General features: G+C 36.4%; 4 protein-coding genes across 4 annotated transcripts; 2 read left to right on the top strand and 2 right to left on the bottom strand.

The window, feature by feature from the left end:
• Nucleotides 1-9,749: 9,749 nt before the first annotated feature.
• Nucleotides 9,750-13,369, bottom strand: LOC117992300 (3-hydroxyacyl-CoA dehydrogenase type-2-like). Its single transcript, XM_034979967.2, has 6 exons — nt 13,247-13,369; nt 13,008-13,172; nt 12,192-12,356; nt 11,663-11,900; nt 10,412-10,723; nt 9,750-10,009 (listed from the first exon to the last, which is right to left on the bottom strand). The coding sequence occupies exons 1-5, from the start codon at nt 13,253-13,255 to the stop codon at nt 10,530-10,532; spliced, it is 771 nt and encodes a 256-aa protein (XP_034835858.1). The 5' UTR covers nt 13,256-13,369; the 3' UTR covers nt 9,750-10,009; nt 10,412-10,529.
• A 344-nt stretch (nt 13,370-13,713) lies between these two features.
• On the top strand, nt 13,714-17,151 carry LOC117992299 (uncharacterized). Its single transcript, XM_034979966.2, has 2 exons — nt 13,714-14,062; nt 14,193-17,151. Exons 1-2 carry the CDS (start codon nt 13,961-13,963, stop codon nt 15,312-15,314), a joined length of 1,224 nt encoding a protein of 407 aa, XP_034835857.1. The 5' UTR covers nt 13,714-13,960; the 3' UTR covers nt 15,315-17,151.
• blp (mitochondrial import inner membrane translocase subunit Tim16) lies at nt 17,007-17,798 on the bottom strand. Its single transcript, XM_034979968.2, has one exon. It carries the CDS (start codon nt 17,661-17,663, stop codon nt 17,280-17,282), a length of 384 nt encoding a protein of 127 aa, XP_034835859.1. The 5' UTR covers nt 17,664-17,798; the 3' UTR covers nt 17,007-17,279.
• Nucleotides 17,799-18,662: 864 nt separating this feature from the next.
• On the top strand, nt 18,663-22,185 carry LOC117992289 (zinc finger CCHC domain-containing protein 10). The gene is made up of 3 exons (XM_034979950.2): nt 18,663-18,908; nt 18,993-19,160; nt 20,513-22,185. Exons 1-3 carry the CDS (start codon nt 18,865-18,867, stop codon nt 20,736-20,738), a joined length of 438 nt encoding a protein of 145 aa, XP_034835841.1. The 5' UTR covers nt 18,663-18,864; the 3' UTR covers nt 20,739-22,185.
• Nucleotides 22,186-22,360: the final 175 nt, after the last annotated feature.

Genomic DNA, 22,360 nt, shown 5'->3' with positions numbered 1-22,360 from the left:
GCCGCGCCGCGCCGCTGGGTATGTCGCACTAGCGTCACTGCACTGCGCGTCGCTTCGCTGCGCTTCAAAATATTCTCTCCAGCCGTGCCGCGCGGCAACGCGCGGTGAAGCGCTGTGCAGCGCCGCTCTAGTGCGATATGCGCCATACAAAATGATAGAAATGATATTTTGAAGCTCTGTGCCGCGACGTGCAGCTCGCTGAAGCGCCGCGCCGCGCCGCTTAGGTGCGTACAAACCTTTATAGTACACTAGCTGCCCCGGCGAACTTCGTACCGCCTAACAGTCGATTCAAATTTTTAAAAAAGTTCTCTCCGTAAGAAAGAACCATCCCCATACTTGAAGCAATATTATGAAAAAAGAATTAGCGAAATCGGTTCAGCTGTTCTCGAGATTTGCGATCAGCAACACATTCAGCGATTCATTTTTAGGGATCCGTACCTCAAAAGGAAAAACGGAACCCTTATAGGATCACTTTGTTGTCTGTCTGTCTGTCTGTCAAGAAACGTACAGGTTACTTCCCGTTGACCTAGAATCATGAAATTTGGCAGGTAGGTAGATCTTATAGCTGAAAACCGTGAATTTAGGGTTAGATCACACAAAAAAATTTAAATTGTGGTCATGAACTAAGAATTAGTATTTTCAACTTTCGAAGTGAGTGACTATATCAAGTGGGGTGTCATATGAAAGGTCTTCACCTGTACATTCTAAAACAGATTTTTATTTATTTTTATGCATCATAGTTTTTGAATTATCGTGCAAAATGTCGAAAAAATACGACTGTAGTACGGAACCCTCATTGCGCGAGCCTGACTCGCACTTGGCCGGTTTTTATATATTGTAGAGATATAAGTACCTACGAAAAACCCGAAACACGTGTCGAATATCCTTACCCATATTACAAATGCGAAAATGTGTTTGTTTGTTGGTTTATCCTTCAATCACGTCGCAACGAAGCAATGGATCGACGTAATTTTTAGCGTGGGTACCTATAGTTAAAGACCTGGGAGAGTGATATAGGCTATTTTTTATCCCGAAAAAACCCTGTGGAAGTTTCCAATGGATTTTTAAAAACTTAAATCCACGCGGACGAAGTCGCGGGCATCAGCTAGTCTAATATAATATGTAGGTAGATACTATTATTTACATCCCGTGAACCCGACACAAAAGCAATACGATCGTCAAGTCGTAGACCGGGACGTGTAGAATTTAGCGTATACCAGTCAATGTATGGATATTTACGATACAAGGTAATTAGAATTCGGATGCACAGACTAGTGGATAAATAGACAGCCCTTGTTATTATTGGTAATAGACTAATTTCATAAAATATAAATGAAAGTATATTTGTCTGTCTGTCAGCCACCTTTTCACGGCCCATTCAATGTTTGGTACAACCCACCATCACCCATGGCCCTACCAACCTCGCGGTTATATGGGCCGAAACGCGGGAAGACACCCGTTTGGTACTTGCTCGATGGCTCTTTCCCGTGGCGCCTTCTTGACTCCCTACTAGTTCTTTTCTCTCTGCTTCCTTGTCCCCATCAGGTGATAATTAATTACGTAAACTATCCCGGAAATCAAATAGTTCCCTACGGCTTTCTAAAATATCTAAATTAAAACATCTAGAAAATCAATCAATAAGCCTATGTGTTAATCCAAGGTATAATCTATCTCCATTCCAAATTTCAGCCAAATCCATTCAGTAGCTTTTGCGTGAAAGTGTAACAAACATACACACATACATACAAACTTTCGTCTTTATAATATTAGTGTGAATACCTTTTCACGCAAGTCTATGTTATAGACCGTAGCCCGTACAAAGCAGTAAATACGCGGGCTTCATTAGTTAGTTAAACATCTTTAAGGTAATGACTGAATATGAACCTCGGACCGGTTGGCTGTAAGAAGCCGTCGACTGGATTTTGTATGACTTCCTTCATGATCAACCCATCGCCGGCCCACTACTGAGCACAGGTCTCCTCTCAGAATGAGAGGCCATTGGCGGTGGGTACTTACGCTTCGCTGGCCGAGTGCGGATTGGCAGACTTCACACACCTTTGAGAACTCTCAGGCATGCAGGTTTCCTCTCAATAGAATGTTTTTTTTTATTCATGTAAACTTTTTACAAGTGCTTATGAATAGTCAGGTAGTTTTAATTTACCATACTCTCTGAATAGTAGGTACATAGTAGTCTCAATGTTTTCCTTCACCATTAAAACAAGTAAAAAACTCCGAAAAGTTAGAGGTCCCCGTATATCCGAGGGGATAGGGAGACCCGGGATCGAACTTCTGACCTTCCGAGACTTGATAACAAAATATTCATTTTAATTTTTAATACGCTATCCGGAAAATTCAAAGCGCTACGGGAAAAACGAAGCTTTAGTTATTCTGTTAGTCGGTTAGCAAACAAAAAATGTTAATTAAAAAATAGAAAGCATGATTTCGACTTACAAATTATTATGTCAAACGCAGAAGCGTATAAGTTCAAAGGTTAATTACAATTTACAAAAAGCATTTTGCCAGGGTAGGTAGGCAGTGGCGTGCACAGTGTTTGAAGCCAGGGTAGGCACTAGTTAAGTAAGAGCCTGTTTACTGGCAGGTCATTATGAAAAATATGCATTGAGCTATTCAACTGGGGTAAGCAGTGCATTTATGCCTCTATGACCTGCACGCCACTGTAGGTAGGTATACTTATATACTTACCTAATAAAGAAAACAAATTTTTTCTAGGTACCTAGGTACCTACTTCTAGAAAAAATATTTTTTTTAGTCGATCCTCTTCTATCGCATATGGATTATGACAAAATAACAAAATGGCTTTTCAGTGGAGCGGTCGATATCCATAAGGTATTATTGGAAACAATGGGCCTATAAAAATCACTTAAATCATTGTCTGCCCCGGTCTTTTGTCTTATGCAACTGCAGTTACATAACAACCGGTCCGCTATAGGATACCTGACGGACACACCGGCAATGGAAACAAAAAACATAGATTAATCGATCTTTACGAGCTGACCCAGTGCCGATTGGCAAATTTCTCACATGTTTGAGAACTTTAGGGAGAAGTTTCAGGCAAGCAGGTTTCCTGTTTTCCTTCGCCGTTATAGCATGATAATAGTTCAATTCACATATAATATAGACCGGCGCGTTTGGAAACCTCGTTGGTTAAGTTTTAACTTTACGTAGGTAATTAATTATCACCACTAGGTAAGTATATCATCTTACAAATCCAACAACTGACTGTCGAAAAGTGTACAATAGTACCTATTTTGAATAAATGATTTGATTTGATTTGATGTTTCATGGACAGTGAATTTCACTAAGGTATCAAAATTTTCTCCATAGCGCAGTGGTCTTTTAAGTACATAGAGATCTTGAGTTCAGGGTGCTTTGGGAATTCATACAATGATTTCTAAGTTGACTTTGGCCTGATCTAGTCCGTGGTTTATTAGATACCAGGTGTAACTACCACCAACATTAAAGCCTACCATCCTACTGGAAAAGCTGTACTACCGCCAAGCAATGTAGTGTTCCGATACCATTAGTATCTACCGGTTGTAACTAACTAGCCACGGCCTAAACCTACCAGCATATCTGAACAAAAACAATTTATATATTTTAATTCCATAATTATTATTTTAATTCCATAATTACCCCGGACCAGAAATGAACCTAGGCCTCCTGGCTCCTACTTATAATAATATGTAAGAACACAGCCTTCTCTGCAACCATCGACCACTGCATCGACCACTTAACCTGTAGGCTGTAACCAATCTGCAGCGCACTGGGACTTGAGAGCTCGTCAAAAACAGGCTTAGTTGTCTATTCTACAAAGCCGTATGTAGCCTGTCTTAGCAGGGCGCCATACAATGACCCACTGAGGTTATTTATAATCCATCCAGATTACAAGCATTGTTGCGCAGTCTAGGCTACTAACTTAGTCAAATTATGTTCTGCATAGGATCGCCAAACTTCTACCTATTATATTATCACGCACTAGCGAATATCCAGCGTGTGCTACTAAGCTAAAAGAATGTGTCTCCTCTCAGAGTGAGAAGGGTTTTGGCCATAGTCTACCATGCTGGCCAAGTGCGGGTTGGCAGACTTCACACTGAGAACATTATGGAGAACTCTCAGGCATGCAATTTCACCGTTAAAGCATGATATATTTAATTACTTAAAACGCATAGCTTTAATAAAAACTGCCATACCCCTCGCAGGTTAGCCCGCTTCCATCTTCGACTGCAACATCACTTACCACCAAGTTGCAGTTTGCAATCAAGGGCTAACTTGTATCTGAATTTAAAAAAGACTAGATTATATTATTTAGAACTAGCTTATGCTCGCGACTTCGTCTGTGTAGACTACACAAATTTCAAACCCCTATTTCACCCCATTAGGGGTTGAATTTTCAAAAATCCTTTCTAAGCGGATGCCTACGTCATAATAGCTATCTGCATGCCAAATTTCAGCCCGATCCGTTTAGTAGTTTGAGCTGTCCGTTGATAGATCAGTCAGTCAGTCAGTCAGTCAGTCAGTCAGTCAGTCAGTGAGTCACCTTTTCCTTTTATATATTATTAGATTTTGTGACAGGTGTTCAACTTGATCTCATTGAAACGGATTTACTATTTTAAGCTATTACTAAACCAAAATGCATGTTCGGAATCTCACCCATTCAGATTCCTATGAGCTTTGAATTCAAGAACAACTTGCAAGTTCATTATTAATTCATATTCGGAGCAATGCAGTTAGGTCTAATGACGTACCTAGACACCTAGACGTGCAGAATTTCAAATCCGGGTTTAACTAGGTAGGTACTTATTATTCTAAGGGCAAAGTCCACTCAGCTGATAAGTAGCAGTCTTCAATTACGTCGCAATTCGCAACGGAACTACAGAAATCTTGAAAGATTTATGTGGGAACAACGGATCGACATGGTTTTTGCACGGGTATAGTTAAGGACATGGAGAGTAACATATACCTACTCCTTTTTAGCCCGGAAAATCAAAGAATTTTTAAGACCCTTAATCCACGCGGACGAAATCGCGGGCATCAGCTAGTAGATATTAACCTGGGGCCACGCTTGGGAATGGAACCGAATAGAATAGATTTTTATTTCAAAAAAAACTTTTACAATAGTGATTTTGAATCGTTAGCGCTGTCAGAGTGACGGACGACGAATTGCGGACTGCAAAGAAAAGGAAATTAAACATTGTTCCTATTACACGGCCCATCCGTTTAACAGGAACAGCTGGACCGATGCGTGAAGAAAGTGGCGGGAAGTGTGTGGATTATGGTAAGGCGGAGGACCGTCTTTGGTGGCGTGCTCTTGAAAAGGCCTATGTCCAGCAGTGACTGATGGATTGCATCGGACTGAAATAACAGAATCGCAAGACAAAGAAAAATTTCGCTTAAAGTGTGGCTTCTTATTTTTCCTTGTCGTTGCAGTTTTGACAGAGCAGTCGTGGGCGTCATTGCAGTGTTGTGGCATGCTTAAAAATGCGTCTGCATTCCTCCCTGTTGGGTGCCTTCCTTGTGCACTCATGTAAAGGAGCGTCCATCGCAGGCAGCCCTTAGTTGGTCCGTCCATCTCACGAATCCGGTGATCTACCACGGTCCACGTGCTCTGGTGAAGTATAGGTATATACTCTTCATTGAATTACTAGACATTCGATTAAGACATCGTCGCGTCTAGAGATATAAGTCCCGCAAATTGCTAAGACGTCAGCACTAGACTGAAGTTTCGAGCTGATGGTATATTTTTATTTCGGCTGACGTCAAAATGACGTCATTCAATGACGACGTCAATGAGACGCGGTTCCAGCGCAATAGCAATTTGCGGGACTTATATGTGCCAAAAGAAAGTGAGAATGCGAGCCCAAAGTAGGCAAAGTATGGCACCTGTTGAGAAATGACCATAAGATAGATAGCCTTTTATTTTGAGTCCCCTCCAGTTATTTGTTTGCTTATTCATAAAATTCTTTGATTCCTTTAATAACGTCTGTTCTTCAACGTTAATTAAAACGTATTATTATGTTAGAATCCCTACTGAGAAATATGACGGTCTCTAATTTGGAAATTTCGAGACAACACACTAATTTGTGGGTGAAAAAGTAACAAGATTGTACTAAATTGCACATGTACAAGATGACAAGGGCTCATTTTCTTAAATCGTGTAATTATTTTAAAAGACAATTAAGTGGCAAATTAGTTGAGACCATGTTTAAGCGCGGTGTGTGGTTGCTACAGAAAATTATGTAGTCCCGACGGAAAATATTAGCTGTACGATATACATTGCCGATTTTCCTAACACTCAACAAAACGACTTCACTTGAACCATTTCTTGTATTCGGTACACGGTTAAGCTTTCTTCATCCGTCCAGTAATTTATTCAAAACATGGCTAGAGTATTAATGACGTGAGAAATCGGTAATCAAAGTTTTTTAATGTATAAATACAAGTATTTAAACTTCCTTTTCCGATGAGATATGTAAGTAGCTATAAAAACCATAATTAACATCTATTTAAGTCTCGCTGTATGTATTTATATTTCTCGTTAATTTTCCGTTAAATAGGTATGTAAATTTTGTAAATAAAGCTGATAAAGATATTTTTCTTCAACTAAATCTTAGTGAAATCGTAGTAAGTATAGTGCCTATACATAAGGCATCTTGGATTGTCATAAAAAATATAAGACATGATCTACAAAGCGTGTACGATGTGACTGTGACAAGTATGATTAATGATCACTATACAGCATTGTTGTCTTATATATACGACTTTGAAAATTACGCACGTAAAAAAGAACTTTATACTTATAGACTTAGAGATGAAATTAAGTTAAAAGTAAACAGACTCTACGGGGTGCTTTTAAAACATTTTTCTTTGGTTTTCGGTACTGATATGTCCCTTGATTTCAATAGAGATAAAATTTCTTTTCAATTCATTCTGGAAGCAATGGGACGGTAGTATAAAATTTAACTTTCACGCCAATAACGTTCATAAATTAATAACCGTAAGAATAAAATTCGTATGATACTAATTTGTTAGAAGTGCTTACTTTATTACCCTACACACTGTTTTACTAGATAAATAAAAAAAGTATAATAAAATTAAGAAATATGTATAGTATTTATAAAGAAATATGCTTATGTAGTATAGCCGACATTAAGCTACACGTCTACAAGAAAACAGAGAACCCGACTTGTTCGACACAAAAAAATCTGGCTTAGGTAACCTACGTATAAAATAACACGTAGGTATTATTATTTCAAATTTTGTATAGGTACCTACACACTTTGATAAAATAATCTTACCTACCATACATTTATCTGCCTGCATGCGTGCACTGCTGGACATAGCTCGCCGCCCGCCACCAAACAGTCCTCCCGCGCCTTCCCCCTTCCTCATACCCAATTTCCTCAAAGTCGCCCGGTCCAACGAGTTACATACATTTCCTCGTTAACGGATTTGATCCGTCAGAAGCCCCAATTATCCCGCTCCATAGTACGAATAGGGTAGATATTTCTATAGCTACAACGAAAGCATACATAGCGTAGGAACATATCTTTAGTTTTAAGTTTACGTAATTAATTTTATTTCCATTGGGTACATCATTATCCTCCAAATCCAACAATTGACAGTCAAAAAATGGTACTTACCTACTTTGAAACAATGTACAATAATGTACAATGTTTGAAACAATGTACCTACCTAAATTGAAATAATTGAAAAAGTTGAAGAAAACAAAACCACAACTCACGCGCGTGTGTGTGAACAAAAAGTGCATGAAAAAGATAAGAGAAAAGTCTCTTGCTTTCCACGCGCATTTTTTAATCAAATTCAATGCAATGGTCCGATACAAAGGTGGAAATGAAAGCATCTCCCCTTACATTAGGAACTGTTGCTTATTGGTTTTGTAGATACACATAATAAGATTAATAAAAATATAGATTCGATATCAAACAGTGGGCGTTTGAGTATTTATGTCAGACATTACAAATTACCTCACATAAACAGTTTACAATCTTTTATGATCATCGTCATCTCAACCCATCGCTGGCCCACTACTGAGTAGGTACTAGGTAGGTACAGTACGCGCCCGAAAGTAATCTACATCGGCTTTTAGAATGACATTTCGGCTTTGTATAGCGTTGTCTCTGTCACTCGTACCTATATGACGCTCTACAAATCCGCTATCTCCTTGTCGATGTACATTACTTTCGGCCGCGTACTGTACGGAGTCTCCTCTCAGAGTTATGGTACGATTACAGATTACGAGTACAGTGGCGAGTCAGTGTCCTCGGCCGAGTACTCGGTTGGTATAAACACTTTAACGAATGCAATTTCGCCAATTTCTCATCCACAGCACTGTCTCGGCCGAGTGTCATTTTACTGTCTCGCTTAACTACTCGGTAGGTGTAATAGGTTTGGGCCATAGCCCACCAAGCTAGCCAAATGCGAATAGAAAGCCTTCACACATCTTTGAAAACATTGTAGAAGATGCTCCGGTGTCGGGGCGAAACATGTGTCGAGTGTTTTTTGGGATTTGTGTGGTGCTGCGTGGTGGTGGTGCGTATTGCTTGCTTGGTGGCTGGCTTTTCCTGCATGTTTAGCAGTGGGAGGGTGGGCAGCGCATATCGCATGCTGCATATTGCATCATACAGATTTGATCTGTTTCAGTGGATTATAGCAAATTAAGCTTTTGGTTCCTTGTATATATAATGGACTTCCGAAAAATAACGCCTGCTCTATAGGTACAACATTGTAGAGATCTCTCAGGCATATCTATTGTATTAGTAAGCGACAGTTCGAGATGGCAATCGGGGTGAAGACGCCCCGCACAAACCCAGTGCGGCATAGCGCGGGTGTGCGGGGTGTCCCCCCGTCTCATACCCCTTTTGCCATCTCGACCTGTCGCGAACTGTATACACGGTGAAACTAGCTGATACTTATTATTGACTAGCGGATGCCCGCGACTTCGTACGCGTGGATTTAGGTTTTTGAAAATCCCATAGGAACTCTTTGATTTTCCGGGATAAAAAGTAGCCTATGTCACTCTCCCAGGTCTTTATCTATACACATGCAAAAAATCACGTCAATCCGTTGCACCATTGCGATGTGATTGAAGGACAAACCAACAAACAAACACACTTTCGCATTTATAATAAGGGTATAGGTACTGATTATTAACCAACACCTATGTTAAATACATCTAAAATTATAAAAGGTATGTAGAGTGGCAGAAAATAATGTAAATTGGAATGATACACCCAACTACACCCATGCAAAAAATCACGTCGATCGCTCTGTTGAGACGTGATTGAAGGACAAACCAACAAATCATCAAACAAACACACTTTCACATTTATAATAGGGGTAGTCAGGTGATAATCACCGGGATCGACGCCTTAACGTGCTCTCAGAGGCACGGAGGATACGTTAAGGCCAAAGGACCTCTAAATATGGTCACCCATCCAGTTATCAACTTTGTACAATCAACTGATATCGCCGACACTGCTAAGGCCACACGCCTTCCCCCCATTATTCATCCTACTTATAGAAAGAAGACCCTCACAAAAAAAAATTGTTCCTTTGAAGTGGGATAAGTAAATCAGGCTCCATTCATGCAGTGACATCTAAGTAACAGGAACCTTGAAATGCAAATCAACATCGTTTGTTCCTTGTCTGTTTATTCGTTAGCTTTATTATTACAGTTTAGAAGGATTTCGTAAATAAAATACGTCACGTCTAAGCTAACTATAAACATTTATTTAGTCTTATAAATCTATACATCCTATAATAAAGCTATGTTTTTATTATATTTAAATTCTTTCCACAATTTGGGTACATTCATTTGAGTCTTTTATGACGCTGCACCTCGGCTTCACTCCACTTTGATAACAACTCCAACTAATCTTTATTTAATTTGGTATAGAGAGGCAGTGGCGAGCGGCACGCCCACTGAGTTTTTCGTTATATCCACTTCAATAACAAAAAGTTATCTGTTCTGTATATTTTAAACTTATATACCTAATGCATGAGTTTATTAATGTTGTGTATGCATATGGCATACCTACTCATATTAAGGTTGGGGGTTGTGTCAGATTCTATTAGTGACCATCTGTTTTGTGTGTATTTTTAATAAAACAAAAACAGATTTTGCAAAAGTTTACTATAGTACGCAAGATGGCAATCGGGGAGGGAACGCCCCGCACGCCCGCGTAGCCCCCTCGGTTACCCAGTGTGGGTGAGCGCAAGTGACGTGTACTCCGATTCCCATCTCGACCTGTCGCGTACTATAGTTTATTGCAGGGACAAGAGCTACCAAACCAACACCAGCGATGCTCTTGGTGGTTATAATGTCTCGGCGACCGGTACAAGTAATCTACGACAAAACTATTCCAACTACTACTCGTCTTTAGCTCAGCTAGTTTTTTGCTCAACTCGTTTCACGCTAACCGTCGCGCGGCGGTCGGACAAGTGCGTTGAAGTTGTGGGCATCCCGCATCAACTGGTATATACTATTTTTATAAAGGAAACCACCTCTGTGCACCATCCAACCTTATAACTGCTCCATTAAGCATAGGGTTCTCTATTATACTGGTGACTAAATGCGCGAATTCCTCTGGCTTGCCCAGTCTGGAGGGGAAAGGGGTCATGCGCTTTATGAATTCTAACATCTTCTCTGGTAGGTACGTAACTAGTGGAGTGTCAAATACACCTGCGAAAGAAATAAGAACAATGTCACTTTCATTTTATTGCTGTTAAAAACATTGTGTTTTGTTCATTTATCACACCTCTATGTTCTTACTGCCTATCTTACCAATATTGAAGCTAGTTTTAAATGAAATAGCCACAAATATTAACCTAATTTGCTAGCATTAAGGTTATCTGGGAGAGATCGCTATTTAGCGATAAGGCCGCCTTTATTTTATTTTTGTGTTATCTGTCATCTGTGTTTTGTGGTGCAATTAAGTATATACATACATACAAAGTATATTAACTGTGTACACTAGAAGCTACCACTCGGTCCTGCCTTACGAAACATCACGTCAATCGCTTATCCTAAGAGCTTGTAGGTCTTTACCAGTCCACTGATTCTTAGTGGCGATTGTTGCACAACAGTTGTATACTGTTGTGCAACAATCGCCACCTGTTATACCCATACACAACTCACAATGTGCTAGCCTCAAAGACTATAGTTTTAGTGACACTTAACCAATTTTTTTTATATGTTTTAACCAATTATTATTTACTAGCTGATGCCCGCGACTTCGATCGCGTGGAATTAGGTTTAATAAAAAGTAGCCTATGTCACTATCCAGGTCTTTATCTATACACATGCAAAAAATCACGTCAATCCGTTGCACCGTTGCGACGTGATTGAAGGACAAACCAACAAACAAACACACTTTCGCATTTATAATAAGGGTATAGGTACTGATTATTAACCAACACCTATCTTAAATACATTTAAAATTATAAAAGGTATGTAGAGTGGCAGAAAATAATGTAAATTGGAATGATATTGCCTCTGTTACTCATACCTATATGACGTTTTGTCGGCCTCAACGACAGAGACAATACTCTACAAATCCGCTATCTCCTTCTAAAGGTTGATGTACATTCTGCTACATACTACATAATAAGTATAACATACCTGGTGCTATAGTCATAACTCTGATCCCCTGTGAAGACAGATCTCTAGCAATTGGTAGCGTCATGCCAATGATAGCTGCAGAGGATGCGGCATACCCCGCTTGTCCTATATCACCCTCATAGGCAATTGTTGATGCTGTGTTGATTATAACACCTCTGTGTCCATCCTCTGTCGGTTTGTTTTTACCTATTAGCCCTGCTGCTAGCCGAATTGTATTGAATGTGCCTATTGTGTTTACCTGAAAAGGAAATAATTAAAATCAAATCCCTGGATTTCCCTGTGGTCTTAGATGTGGGAGGTCCCAGGTTCCATCTCTGGTAGGGGCAATTTGAGAATTTATAGTTTCTAAATTGTCTCAGTTCTATTACTGTTGGGGCTAGTTACCATTCTACCGGTAAAGCTGCACCACCAAGTGTTTTAGCATTTCAGTGATGCTGTGTAGAAACCAATAAAGGGTTATGGGTTGAATACAAACTGCCATACTCCTTCCAAATTAGCCCACTACCTGTGAAATTTGTATAGAACTTACATTTACACATTTGACAAATGTGTCCAATCCACATTCCTTGTCCTTATTAAAGTTATACACTTGACTTGTCTGCGCATATCCTGCACAGTTGACCAGTGAGTCTAACCTTCCAAACTTTGTCTCAGCTAGATCTAATGCTTTTTTCACATCTTCTTCTGATGTCACCTGGGACAAAAAACAAATAATGATTATCACTTGATATAATCATTATATTTCATATTACTTAATATTATAAATGTGAAAGTGCAGTCTGTTGCCTTTTCACAAGCCATTATTTTAACCAATGTTAATAGAATTTCGTACAGAGACAGCTTGCATCCTGGAGGCTGACAGGCTACTTTTTATCCCAGAAAATCAAAGTTCTCACAAGATTGCTAAAAACCTAAATCATATAAATGTGAAAGTGTGGATGTTTGGATGTTTGTTACTCAATCACGCAAAAACTACTTGACGGATTTGGCTGAAATTTGAAACGGAGATAGATTATACAGTGGAAAGTGACATAGGCTACTTTTTATCTCGGAAAATCAAAGAGTTCCCGCGAGAATTTGAAAAATGTAAATTCACGCGGACGAAGTAGCGGGCATCAGCTAGTTAAATAATAAAAGCATTATTAAGTAGTAGGTACTTACCTAAGTATTGTATAAATATATTTTTAATGGCTTATCCCCATACCTAACCGGTAACCCATTTAATTCTGACCCGCGCTAAGTACTATTTTTGTCTGGAGAAGAGGTACACACGGTAGAACAGCTCCAGGCAGAAAAAAGTTAATTATCAACCACAATATTTAGAAATATAAAAACAGTTTCTTACACAGCCTACGGTAACATGTACGTCTTCGCCAAGTGTTTTCGCTACTTCTTGTGCCCTTGACCCTTGTATATCTAGTATGACAACCTTCCCTCCATTCTGTACTAGCCTTTCTACAGTTGCTTTACCCAGACCTGAAGCTCCGCCGGTCACCAGACTCACTAGACCCTGAAATTAGATTATGTTAATGTTTACCTATGAAAAACCTTTTAATTGACGAATATGGTTTGATTTACACTTACCTTTAGCATTTTTCTGGTAAATTGCAAGGAGTTTTATTCAAGAACAATTATTTTGACATGGAAAATTGATAAATCTATGTAACTTTGCACATAACCCCCACTAAAAGATAACCCCTAAGAAAGAGTAATTACCACAGACCAATAACATAATATGGTAATTACAATTTAAATCACATTTAAATGTCAAAAAACACACTGTGTCAACTTGACGGCAACTGCCGTCATTCGGATACTCACTCATATCAAGACCACCAAGTTGTTTTATAATAGGTATTATAAAAATATGTTACAAACTATTCAACAATATAATATGCAAAAGATGAATAGAAGAATAACTAAAGAAATATCATAATATGTAATTATGTAATTTTAAAACTTTAAAATAAATTGGCAAGCCTGCGATCAAATTGTACAGCTATCCGATATCCACCATAGAGTAGGATGTGTATAGAGTACAAAACAAAAAGAAAAACATTGAAAATGGTGGTGGTGTAAATTTTCACAATTTTCCGAAATAAATAATAGTATTCGCCTCTAAAAATGTTTTAACTCAAAGTGTGTCTTAAAATTAATACCTGACGATAGCGTTCTTGTTTGGTGTCCGTTTTGATTCATAAAAACATAAAATAAGGCTATCTAAAATCTGTCCGGTCGTATTGAACAACGAATTTCCAATAATTGTTCTTGAAAACTCAATACGTTTTGTCAAGTATTATGGCTAAGGTGGAGCAGCCCATATTTATTCTGCCTAAGAAGCGTAATGGCAAAAAAGCAATCACGATAGCCGGTCATGTTGACCACATTATTACTGTACAGGTATTTGTGCCATTATTAGTTTTCTAATCGGTTTTATGCCTAGTTAAAGTAATGCGCTAAAGTATTATGTTCTAAGTACTATCCTCATTTGATTATACAGAGTAAAAATCTTATTTAATCTTTCTTTCAGGGAGTTGGTGACAACGAATTGCCATCAAAATATAAAAACGGTCTATCACCCGTTTCTGAACATGTAGTGAATGGCACCATACACTCAACAATGGACGGGCTCAAGTCCAACATGAAGATAAACCTCCCAATTATCAATGATGTCAATGATGAGGACCCCAATGAAACTAATTCTCAGTCAGATCAGAAGCTCCAGAAAAATGGCTACCAGAGTCTATCCACTATCAACAGCAGTCGAGAAATAATTGATTTATCACCAATATATGAAAATTCTTCTGATGCATGCTCCAGCCACGGTGACTTGCGTGAATTTAACGACAGTGAAATGCAACGGAGCTGTAGAATCCTAAATTCTGACAACAATGAAAGTTCTTGCGCTACACCCAACAGTCTATCCCAAACTCAGTCAGAAAATAGCTTCGAAATGGGACCAATGACTGACAGCCTTAAAAACAGCGCTAAAAGGCGAAAGCGAGTAAACATTGCCCCAGGGATTGTCGAAACCGACAATACTGACACTGAAATCACTGCTCTAAGGGTAGAATCGGAAGGATCAATTTCGCCCGAATGTTCTTTATCCGAAAATAGAGATGGGTATTTAACTATGACTGGGACCATCAAGAGAGGTAAGAAAAAAGGCCAAAGTGTTGATGTAAAGTTGAACATATCACGGGAAGAACTTGAGATTATCGAAGCAGCAATCGTAGCCGAGGAATACAATAAAATGGATGTTTCCAAGTGTTCACTCTATAACGGACCACATATATTTTTATTTAGCTTACTCTGCATTCCATTTGTTGCATGTATTTCCGCTATGTACTCATTCTACATGGGTACAATGGCTTGGTATAATATATTTACACATGTTACGGAAGATTTTAGCTGTATCAAAAAGGTGTTATTGGCACCTTTAGTGATTTTGTCGTATCCGTTTTTGATAGTAATTTTTACTGTAGGATTAGGGTTATACGCTGGTATAGCTCAGCTAACTTTCAGTGGTGCAAATTGGTGGAAGGATGTAAGCGACTTTGAGAAAGGTTTCTATGGTTGGCTGTGTAACACTCTTGGTATGTCTGAATGTAGTCCATATGAGGTAGTTGTTTTGATGGATGTAAAATCTTAAATTGTGAGACCATTTATTTGGCATACTGTGCCATGATCGTAATTCTTCATGCATATCTTATATTTTCATGTTATATGAGCCACAAAAGGCTTAAAAGTGGATGTTTTAAGTCTGTATGTCTGTAGGCTGAGATCTACAGAGCGCACTCTGACTTTTCTCAGACTTAAAATTGAGTTAAAACGAGACAGACTTATATGAGAGATAAATCTGTCTCGTTTTAACTCCGTCTTAAGTCTAAGCAAAGTCAGAGTGTGCTCTATAGATCTCACCCTTATTGACTATATGTTGTGTGACTAATAATTTACAATCATAATATAAAAAAAAAATATGAAAAGTTTAGTTAGAACAACATCCAGCAATATATTTACATTAATTTTTCCATATATAAAATATAGCAAGCAACATAATACAGTCAAAATCTGTTATAACATAGAAGAAACCATGATTATTAGGTCATGTTAACCATTATTAAATATTTTGCAAGATTTTATTTAGCCAGATATTAATACTTAACGAAAAAAAATTGTATATCTAAATCAAATTCTGCTTTAATGAATTACCACTTTAATAAATAATATTAAGTAACTACTTAATGTACAGTAGCCGGCAAGAAATATCGTACATCAACCTTTAGAATGAGTATTCAGCTTTGTAGAGTGTTGTCTCTGTCACTCATACCTATATGACGTTTTGTCTGTCTCTACGACAGAGACAACACTACAAAACCCATAACATCTTTCTCCTTCTAAAGGTTGATGTACAATATTTTCTGCAGTGAAGGTACTTACTGTATTTATAAAAAATAAATTTAGTTAGCATAGATATTTATTACCATTTCTAGTCAGAACTAAATCATTCATTAACTTTATTTTATATTATAAGTAACACAAATTATTAATTATTTATTAATTATTTAATGTGTGTGAATCGTGTGAAAAATTGAGGGTATTTTAAAAATAAAAGTTTTTAAAATAAATTGGGATTTGGGAGCAACAAACTGGGATTTGGCAGGTTTTTACAATATTTGGACTGTATATTTTACAATATATTTTAACTTTAGGATTAAGTACATGGTTGCATTTCTAGTAAATAAATCTAATGAATGCTAAATAAATTAGTTATTTAGAATTTAAGTGATATAATGGAACACAAAAATCATTTAAGTCTTCTGTTGCTCAAATACCTCCATTTTAATACCATATTTTTTACTCTTTATTTTTAAGTATATTGTATTTTCTTGATTTCTATTTTATAATAGTTCTATCGCAAATTAAGGATATTTTATTTATGATGCTACAATGTACTTGCTTTTACTCATAAAATTATCAAGTTTTAGAGAGAGTTAGACACCAAAAGATTAATGTAAACTTAGAAGAAAGAAAACCTGTATCCATGAATATTTAAAGTTAAAAATAGAAATATACAGATCTCCAATAATAGGTAGATATTTAATAAGATTGTTGAGATGGTGAACAAAAGTAGATGTTTCAAGAAAGAAAATTATGCAGAGGGAAAGACTGCATCAATATTTATTCACATAATCTTATTCACAAATGCATTTGTTGATATTTGTGTTCTAACATTTTGCTTTGAGAGCCTAAAAAAAGTAAGAATCAATCAGTTGGTGTGAACCAGACTATTTTGTTCTACATCTAGAGATTACATTACAAATTTTATAGAATAAAAAGCCCATAATTTTTATTGCTTAGTGAAATTTATTTGATATATTATCATGCTTCGGCATAATGATTTTGATCAGGATTTTATACACCTATAATGTACCTAGTAACTAGTTATTTTAATGTAGTGACGACAACATAATCATGTTTATAGTATATGAAGACTGATGTATTCTAGTCACTATTGTGTCCATTTTCTACGTACTTAATAAAATATTTTAGAAAACTAAACTCGTTTTACTAGAACAATTATCTACAATGTACAATGTAACATAAACATTTTATTTCATGATGTGTCCTTCTGTTGGCTTTGTTCTGCTTTAGGTCGATTGGATTTTAGTTCTGTGTCTATTCTTTCTTTAGCTCTAATAATTTTTGATTGTAAATAGAAAGAACCACCCTTTGCCTTGTCATTTGCGGTGAATAGGTGATCATAGTTATTCTTAACTTTTTCAGGGTCTAACTTGTCTAAATTAAGGATTTGCATAGCTTCTTCCAGTGTAAGTCCAGATGAGGCATTCGCTGCAGCCCTTCTTGCGCCTTCAGGGCCACCTCCACCTCTTTTAGCGGCCTCCTGAGATGCACGTAACTCCTGTTTCAGTGCTCTAGCGAAGGCTCTGCCGACGACTTGTGCTCCAAGCACGATTATTTGAGCGATATACTTTGCCATGTTTTATTTGATAAATAAAATAATTTAATGTCTAATATCATTACGATAACATCAATCTACAAAAAGTTATTTTTATTTTATTTTTTGAGGTTATTCTTATTTGTTAAAAAAATCGAAATGTCACTGTCATAAAATTCAACAAAGTCGCGAACATGTTCAATTTGAAGCAAGTTGAATTTTCAAATATTTAGGATTTTTCCAATTATTAAACAGGGGTAATAATTATGTATTTTAATATCTACTCAAATGTTTTTAAATTAATTTTGATAAAATAGAGAAAATTTATGGATTTTTAAAAGTAATGTTTTGTTTTGTTTATGCTAATCATTGCTAATGAATAGATTATACTCTATATCCAAATAGGGCTGTAACGTTTTACAGAATAATGGGATATCAACAATTGAGATTGTCGTGCTCTATCAAGACATTAGTTGTAGTATAAGTCCCGCAAATTGCTAATGCACGTGGCCGGCCGCCATATTAGTGACGTCAGCACTAGACTGAAGTTTCGAGTTGATGGCATATTTTTACCTAAATATAGTCAAATGACGGCATTTCGATGTTAATGAGACATGGTTCCAGCGTAATAGCAATTTGCGACTTATACCAGCCTTTTAACTGGTTTTACAAGAATAAAAATGTTATTCGTCATTTAATTTCTTCTTGTTTTGATAAAAGCTAGTAACTATAGTTTCACAATAGTGTTCAAAGGGATTTTTTTATATAACTAAATAGTGAGTAAATGAACAAGCGTTTCACTTGATGTATTGTGATTAAGTACCTCCGCGGTTGCTCATGAATTACAAATAAATTATGAATATTTGCAGTACCCAAGAAACCAACAATATGTAACTAGCTTTTCAGGAATTTTTTGATAATTATATGAAAATAGAAAAAAAATTAAACAATTTAATTTTCTGTTTTTGTAAATCATCGTTTTTATCGATATCGATTATTTTGTTTAAATAAAATCACTAAAATTTGGTTGTTTGACAATTGATTTTGACATTTCATCAATTTTGTGATGGCCACGCTTGACGCTGATATTTTGTATTTTTGTTTTTTCAATCTCGGATTAGATTGAATCGCGACTCCTCAAGAGCAAGATAATCCATTGGAACGGACATTCTCTTCAAACTACCTGCACCATCGCATGATTTGAATTCAACGTGGTTTAGTGGAGCCCTATTCGAATTTCAAGATGACTCTGGGTACCTACAACAGACATCAGGCTGAACGTAAAAAGTATGTTTTTACGTTATACATTGCGTTTTCGTTTAATATTTTCCTTAAAAATTGTGTTTTTAAAATTTATTGTTTGTTCCACAGGCAGGCAGCGTTGGCGGCAGCTTTTCCCCAAGGCATCCGCTGCCAAAAGTGCCTTGAATATGGACATTGGAGCTATGAATGCAAAGGAAAACGCAAGATTCTCGTGCGGCCATCGCGTTCGCAGATTTTAAAGAAGAACTTGAAATCGAAACAGGAAAGTAGCTGCAGGTATGTTACATATATCATGTAGGTTATGTTACATTCTCATAATAACAATTCACACCTATGTTAACAAATCATGCACTTTTCATGTATATTTTTTTCATATTTTCATATTTTCACTTTTCATATTTTCATCAAAATAAAAGTATATTTTCATTAATTTATGCAAATTAATCGACACAAGCATAATATGGCGACTTTTTATATCTACCCTCATTTTTTTAGAATTTACTGAAACTTTCTAGAACTTGGCTTCATTTTCTATTTGCAAAATACTGCATTTGTTTCTTCATTAATATAAAATGAAAGGACTTCCATTAGATGGGTATCATTAGATTTCTTTTAAATGAATCTTAGTAAGTTACTCTCATTTTAGTAGCACATGGTCAAGCTTTCCGCTCAGTTGGCACACCTAAAAGCCAATAATTGGGAATTGAATTGAATTGAATCAATCTTTCTGGAAAGTGTTTCTACATTTTCTTTCTTACTTGATATTTGAACTACTTAGTTCCATTCTATACTTACTACTATTAATAAAATATTATAAATGCGAAAGGGTGTCTGTCTGTCTGTGTCTGCTAGATTTTCACAGGCCATCTGTTTAACCGAATTTGACAAAATTTGGTACAGAGATAGCTTGCATCCCGGGGATGCAATAGGCTACTTTTTGTCCTGGAAAATCAAAGAGTTCCCATGGCTGAAATCGAAGCGGCATCATCTTGTATGAAATATTTAAATTTTTAATTGGTACTACTTATGCAAATCTGTATTACCACTGAACAAAAGGTGAATGGTGTTGCATCAGTAGAATCAAAGTAATTAATTAGCTTACCTTAACCTATGCAAGTGTTCGCTTTCAGTACAAACTGGATTTTCTGCTAAGAATTGTGTGTGTATATATTTTAGGATACATGTAGTGTCCTAAATATAATCAGAAAAGCTCTTTCTCAGCTTTGCATGGCCAAACAAACATTTGCATTTTAGAAATGCACTTTGGCTGTGGTAATTTTGGAAACATTACTTAACTAACTACTGCCTGTGACTATGTTCGTATGGATTATGTTTTATTAAAACCCCTATGAGAGTAGGTGATTCACGTGATTTAATGGGATAAAAAGGATCCAGGATGGGGCTACTTTTGTGCCAAATTACATTACATTTCTGAAAGAGACACACACTTTCACATTTATAATACTACTATTTGCCTTACATAGCAAACCTTTTTTAGAACATAATAGAACATCAGTTTTTCTAAAATTCCATATTTTTAGCAATGACTCAAAACTATTTTTTACAGTTTACAGTTTTTAAGTTATAGTATTATTCTATTATTCTATTATTTTATTTCTTTGTTGCAGTGATGGTAAATGCACAATACCCAACAAAAAGAAGCGTCCCAATGGCTCGGATGGCTCTGACGGTTCCAGCAGCAGTTCTTCTGGCAGCTCGTCCGGCTCAGACTCAGATAGCTCCAGCTCTTCAGGCAGCGGCAGTGGCAGTGACAGTGACAGCAACAGCAATGACTCTGAGAGTGACAGCGAAAGTGGAAGCGGCAGCGATTCTGAGTCTTGCAGCGATTGTTAATTTAATATTATCTATGTACGTATGTGGAACTTTTAGAGTGTATTATAACCTTTTTGAATACCTCCTTATTAATTAAAATAATTTGACTACCTCCCTGCTGGCAGTGACAGTGACAGCGATGTGTGCTTATAAGTGGAAAGTCCTAGGTTTGATTCCTGGTAGGCACAATTTGGGAATTTATAATTTCTAAATTGTTTCTGGTCTGGTTTGATGGGTATGATATGATATTGTGTGGAAACCGATAAGAGGTATGGGCTAAACAAAAACTGCCATTGCCCTTATAAGTTAGCCTGCTTCCATCTTATCACATTATCTGCTATTATCACTTCCCAAATCCCAACAGGTGAGTTACAGTCAAGAGCTAACTTGAATGGAATAAAAATAAAATGTAGGTATTAATTTTGTTACATTCAATAATTTTTTCTATTTTTTTATCCTTTCTTTACTATACTTAAATCCAGGTCATTTGGAAAGGGAGTCCTAAAAAGTTATCACTAATACTTGTTACCAAAGATTTTACTATGGTACCCAACACTTACATGTTGATCCATACAAAAATATCAATATCAAAAAGTGTATGAAACAGAAGATTTTTTCTTCACATTTTAAAGTTTGAGATTAGTAAAACTTGCTTATAACAATGAGTACCTACAGTGGCCCTCTTGGGTTATATGAGCTTCTATTATTTACAAGTTGTGAATAAACCTTGCAACTCAATTTCCCAACCAACTAACCTAAAATTTGGAACATATATGTAACTTTGATGATAAGCTTATTTTTGTTTTTTTTTAAATTGAGAGTATTATTTCTTTTTCACTATTTCAAAGGTTCCACAGAGTTGCCAGTAAAGTTCAGTGTTCAATGCTGGTCATTTAAGAGTAGGGTAAGAGATTTTATGACATGGTTAATTGGACATACTAGCAAAGCGATTATAATTTTTTAAATATTTTGACTTTAACGTTACCTGAATACTGATAAACAATTTGATTGTATGATTCTATGACTTTAATTGACTCTAGTTAACTATATTGTATTAGTCTTGTAAAAAAATTGTTGTAAGTTACTAATATATTATATTGTTTATTAGTGTGATGGTAATTAGTAGGTATTTGAAGAAAGAAGAAAGATTTTTATATTTTCGTGATCAATTATCTTTAGCATGAATCTTTTGACAATGTAACTCCTAGACATAAAAAAGCATAGCGTTAAAAGCTGTAAAAATGTGCTTGTAAACTAGTTTAAATAATTGTATTATTTAGATGGACTATATTTTAACATTTAAGATTGAGCGTAAAATGTGTATTCGGGAGTTAAATTGTTTTTATTTAATTTGATTTGATATTTTTAATTTGATGAATAATTAACAAGTTTGATAAAAAATGTTTTTGTTTAATGTGGAAAATAAAAAGTTTGGCATAAATTAAATAAAAGAATTTGCATAAAGTAATATGTTTTTCATTACACTATGTCTGTATTTAGTTATTTTCTCCTAGCATCTTGAGTTTCGACTTGAAAAACTTGTGAACACAGTATTACCCTGTGCCATTTGAAAAGCTAAATTTTTTAATTTAACGCGAGTACGCGATCATCGCACGAATGCCCATTAGGACACCTCTTCGAAA

Source organism: Maniola hyperantus, chromosome 21 (genome assembly GCF_902806685.2).
Source record: "Maniola hyperantus chromosome 21, iAphHyp1.2, whole genome shotgun sequence".
NCBI lineage: Eukaryota > Metazoa > Arthropoda > Insecta > Lepidoptera > Nymphalidae > Maniola > Maniola hyperantus.
Note: the sequence above shows the minus strand (reverse complement) of the source record. Positions and strands in the feature narration are given on the sequence as shown.